Here is a 5,140-nt window from a genome sequence, read left to right as displayed (position 1 = left end):
ACACCCAACATTATTACCAGCATTACAGAAATTCTTTGAAGTCATTACTTCATCCTCACAAAGAACAAAGGTTTTTCTTTTTTTTTTAAGAAAAAAAAAAAAAAAGAAAAAAGAAGTAGCAGTAATAGGCAAGGGCACATTGAACGTCAGCCCAGAGGAAGTCTGCAAGCTTTCCAGAACCCAGCCACGTGGCCAGAGTACACTGCCAGCTGGAGTAACAGCCATGGGGCTGGCAGCAAGATCTCCCCCCTGCCCAGCTGGAGTAACAGCCATGGGGCTGGCAGCAAGATCCCCCTGTGCCCAGCTAAAGGCATTACTTTGGTGCAAAAGTGGGGAGTAAAAAGAAAAAGTTTTTGGGTTTTTTTTTTTTTTTTTTTTTTTTTTTAAATGTATATAAATAGAGGCAATATCTAAGGAGGGGAAATGACTCAGAAGGTCAGAGAGAGAGCAGAACAAGTGGGAAAAAAAAACCCAGAAACAGCTTCCCCCACTGCCAAACGTCCTCAAAGCATGCAGAGACTGGGCAAAGGAAGTACTTAAGGTTAGAAAGGAGATGGTGGTTGTGGCCAGGGGTGTCAGGGAACAGGGGCTTGAGCAGGAAGGGGAGGTAAGAGGGCTGGAGCCCTGCAGGGCAGCACAGGATCTCAGGCCACATCCAGCAAGCTGCTTCTCCAGTTTCCTGCCTTTACCTCCTGCCTGGCTCTGATATGGGATTCACAGAGCAATCCCAGCCAGCATGAACAAGCAGAGCCCCCAGATGCCCACCAGCCCTACTGCTGCCCCATACCTGGCCAGGGGCTCACCTTGCCAGCAACCAGTATCCTCAGTGATTCACAGTGATGCCCAGCTTGATTTTCTCTTCGTTTTCTACATCGTAGACACCCCTTTTGTGACACCTGTGAGGCCAAACAAAGAGATGCTCAGAGCACAGAGAAGTCCCTGCCACCCTTCCCTGCACATGGTCTTCCCAGGGATGTGGATCCAATGGCTCAGGCCCATGCTACTCACCTGAGCATCAGCAGGGCTGCTATGATGACAAGACACAGGGAGGACAGCACAACAGCAACAACGGCCAGTGCTGTGGTGTGGTCGTAGGCGCTGGGGGGGTGCTCCACAGGCAGCGAGAGGCCATGGCATCTCTCTCCATGATATCCTGGCTGGCATCTGAGCAAGAAGAAAAGTCTTGAAGATTGGCAGTGACCAAGCACAGAAAGTCACTGGGTCCCTTGCACTCCCATGGAAAGGAGCTGCCTCTTTACTCAGCCTTAGCCAGCACCCTGCCCATTTCCCTTGGTCCCCCTCCCTTGAGCTGGGAGGTCTGGTACTGGTCAGGTCTGGAGCTCCCTGGTACTGGTAAATTTTCTCCTGCTCCAAGCACCAAGTGAAGACTCCTAGAAAGGTTGAGCTGCCCCCAGTAGAAAGCACTGGGGTCTGTGCTCTTGCCAATCACCCCCAGGCAGAGCCAGGCTGCCCAGACCACTTCTGGAAGTGGGAAGTCCCACGTAAGGGAGCAGAGAGGCAGCTGGCCTGGCGCTCAGCGCTTCCCTCAGAGTGGGACGCTCTGCCAGCCAGAGAGGTGCCACCTCACTCCAGACTTAGGATGTTACTCACATAATAGAAATAATGCTCCCCAGCAGAGCTGCAAGGCTTCCAACCCTCCCTGGGAGTCAAAGTGCACTGATGTGACCAGATATATATATATATATATATCTGTCTACATCTATAACCAGTGCCACTGACCCTCAAGCTTGTCTCCAAGACAAAGTCTCAGCCCAGCACTCCTGCCTGGCTTGCAACCACAGCACATGCCAGCATCACCTCCCAGTCACAACAGCTAGGCTGGCCCTAGCCTGGCAGTATCCTCACCCCACCCCATGCCCCAGGGACCAGCCCAAGGATGTGACAATCCAGGAGACCCTGTGACCTGGGCAGCCAGTCACCAAGAGCAGCCACAACAAAGTGATGCCAGCTCGGACAAGGCATCGTTATCAGAGGAGCACGGGACAGTTGGCTGCTGTTGCTAAAAACTATGATGGCTCTGGGGACATGTCACCCAGGGGTGGGCCACCAGGCTCAAAGCCCCAGCCACCACCCCAGACACCTCCTGCTTGCCCGTGTCCTCTTCCAGCCCCAGGGATCCGGGAAGGGCAGGAGGCTAGGCAGGGGACATCCGGCTGTCCCAGTCAGGGAGTGCTGTGCCCCACATGGTGCTGGGTCACCAGCCCAAGCTGAGCCAGCACAGATCTCCTCTTGCTGGCAGTTCTGAGCCCCCTGTGCAAGGGCCCAACTTCATGACAGCTTCCAGGCAGAGAGAAACTAAGCGGTTAAAGGAGCTATGTGGAGCCTGATCCCTGCGGATTGCAGGGCATGAGATCTTGTGGGCACCATAAGCCAGGGAACTATTATCTTCCCCGGGCTCTGGGTGCAGGGCTGGATGGCTCAGAGGATTGATAGCAAAGAACAAAGCCTCTTATATATCTGCCAGCTCAACCCCTGCACATGTCAGCAGGGATCAAGTGTGCACTCCTGAGCATTTCCTGTGGCAGCAGGCACGCGCTTTCTCCTCCACTTGTCTAGTCTAGTCCCTGCTCTCTACTTGCGTCCCAGTGGGGTGGGAGAAGAAGGGTACATAGCCCTGTTTTTCATCGGGGCCAAGGACAGCTTGGGCATGGCTTTGGCAGACTGTCCCAGAAAGTACTACCTCCCTTCCACCTTGCTGGTGCCACAGCAGAGATGCTCCTCCTGCCTGCACCAGTACATCCCAACAGCCGCAGGAGCCCCGAGCTCTCAGTTAAGGCCAGCAACAGCGAGGGCAGGGGACGCAGGGTTAGAGTCAGGATGGGATCACAGAAATCAGACCTGCAGATGACACCTGCTCACTGTCCCCCGAGCCCCAACACAGCAAGTGTCTGTGCAGCAGCTCAGCCGGAGCTCACCGCACCAGCAGGGCATGCCAAGTCTGGCAGGGGATGCTGGGTCTGAGTCCACAACGGATTTTGGTGGGGGATAGACATTGCTCAAGAAGCATAAGGAAGAGGCCAAGTCAGAGCTATCCCCGCATGGACAGGGAACACGCACTAAAAATACCTCCTCCGCTCTCTTCCTCTGCCCAGCCTGGAGAATTGAAGGAACCGTGACTAAGGCTCCCCAGGCACAGGCATGCGCCAGCAACTCACATGCAGGAGGGAGCTCCCAGCTCTCGGATGTATTTGCATTCGCCGTGAATACAGAAATCCTTGTACTTCCGCAGGCATGGGTCTCTCTTCTTCCCCAGGCCTTTGCCTTTTCTTCTTTTATTCCCGTTCCCTTTTTTCTTGGGAGTAACCAGGCCTTGAGGCTTCGACAGGAAAGCAACTGGAAAACCATTTGGGAAGGAGAAAACAGCAATCAGACCATCTCCGTGCATCAGCCAGAGAAAGCAGAGCAGCACACCCCAGGCTGCTGCAGCCCACTCTGTCCTGGCACTCCCGCAGCCTTTTGTGAGGCAATCGCCCCCGAGCAGAAAGGGGTTTTTCCTTTTTTTTTTTTTTCCAGCTTCTCACAAATATCATGGCCTTTCTGATTCATAAGAACAATTCTCAAGGAAGAAAGGAATCGGGGCAGGGGCGTGGAACAGGGCTTTAGGCATCTCAAACATTGCCTTTATATGCACCAGTTTCCACTGACCACAGAAAATTGCTAATTGCCTCTTTACCAGGGTTTTATTTCCCTGATGAGCGTGGCCTTTTGTAAGACACTATTCAAGGCTCTGGCAGACTCCCCTTCCTGTGGGTACACGGATGCCTTGCACACCCAGAGCAGGATTAAGGGAGCAAGTCTAGCTTAATTTTTGGTTTTGCAGAGCCAAAGAGACTGCAAGGGCAACATTCCCATTCATTACAAAGGCAATGTTTTAATTGCGGTGCAGACACCGGTGGCATTTGGTGCAAGGCCAGCTCCCTGCTGTGTTGGTGGGAACCAGAGCACTGAGCTCCTCACGCGGACACAGACCAAAAGCAGCAATGTTATTGGGATAGGTTTAAGACTTACAGCTGCCCAAAAAATCAGCCCCCAGCTTGACCTCACCAGGTGCTGAGATGCTAGAGAATGCTCACTGCTCCGAGGACTTTTGAATGATGACGTTTGATAGCTCCGGTGAGCCTGGGGAAATACAGACTAAGCCCTGCTCTGCTCACGGAGAGGGTGGCAGAGTCTAACCTGGCAAGTTGTAACCTGCCTAATTCCTCTCAGCCACTTCCTGATGTAACCAAGTCTGTCGCCCTGAGCACCTCTCATGCTGCAGCACACCAATTGCACACCTAGCAGATATTTCACAATTTCGACATCCTTCACACTATGCCTGGAGAAAACTGATACTCCAGGAAACTGCAGTTTGGAGAAACCCCCTGGATCCGGGCGAGGCCCGGGGCTCTGCCCCAGGCTGGCAGCACAGGCTTTCCCCTCCCCTTTGGGTTATCGCTTGGTCACAGCCAGCAGACACACAGTACTTCTGACACCCCCAAGCCACCTCCACTGTCACCACCCCTCCTCCCGAGGGATCTGTCCCTTAGGGCAGCCAGAGAAGATCTGGAAGTTCTTGCTGGCAGGAAAACTGGTCCAGCCCAGGTGGGGAGGGGGATGTCATTGCTCTCCCCCTACTCAGACATCTGGGGGGCTGCGTCCCAGAGGAAGGTGCCTTCAACACAAAGAGCAGATTTTTCTGACTGTAGCTCAGCTTAAGACATTGAGACAGTGTTCCAAGAGGCTGCAGCCTCAGGACCCCCTCAGCCTGTCCCACAGGCAAGGGTCAGCCCACACCTGCCAGATCACTTGTTCTAGGGATGGGGTCCCCTCCTCAGGGGATGCTCAGAGGAGCAGGCTGGAGCATCCCCTCCCAGTAGGAAGGGTGACAGTGTTTCTCAGGGCCTGCACCATCTCCTTGGAAGCGAGGGGGTCAGCCCCGTTTGGCCTTTTTTTTTGTTTTGATTTGATTTGTTTGGTCACAGTCTTATAGCACAGCCAGAAAGCCAAGAAAAACATGGAAAAATGGGAAGACAACTGTACAGAGCAGAGCCTGCTCCTGGTGCCAGGTTACTGATCTCAGCACGTCACATAAGTCACGTAAGTTGCAGGTACAGGTCACCCTACGCAGCCTGCTATG

General features: G+C 53.6%; 1 protein-coding gene across 1 annotated transcript; it reads right to left on the bottom strand.

Annotated features, from left to right (window-relative positions):
- Positions 1–802: 802 nt before the first annotated feature.
- Positions 803–3,354, bottom strand: HBEGF (heparin-binding EGF-like growth factor; the record flags this gene model as incomplete). Its single annotated transcript, XM_010148227.1, has 3 exons — positions 803–896; positions 1,009–1,164; positions 3,177–3,354. Coding segments are annotated over 3 exons (407 nt in total), but the record flags the coding sequence as incomplete, so codon positions are not given.
- Between the last annotated feature and the right edge of the window lie 1,786 nt (positions 3,355–5,140).

The sequence above is a fragment of the Eurypyga helias genome, unplaced genomic scaffold (genome assembly GCF_000690775.1).
Source record: "Eurypyga helias isolate BGI_N326 unplaced genomic scaffold, ASM69077v1 scaffold27113, whole genome shotgun sequence".
NCBI lineage: Eukaryota > Metazoa > Chordata > Aves > Eurypygiformes > Eurypygidae > Eurypyga > Eurypyga helias.
Note: the sequence above shows the minus strand (reverse complement) of the source record. Positions and strands in the feature narration are given on the sequence as shown.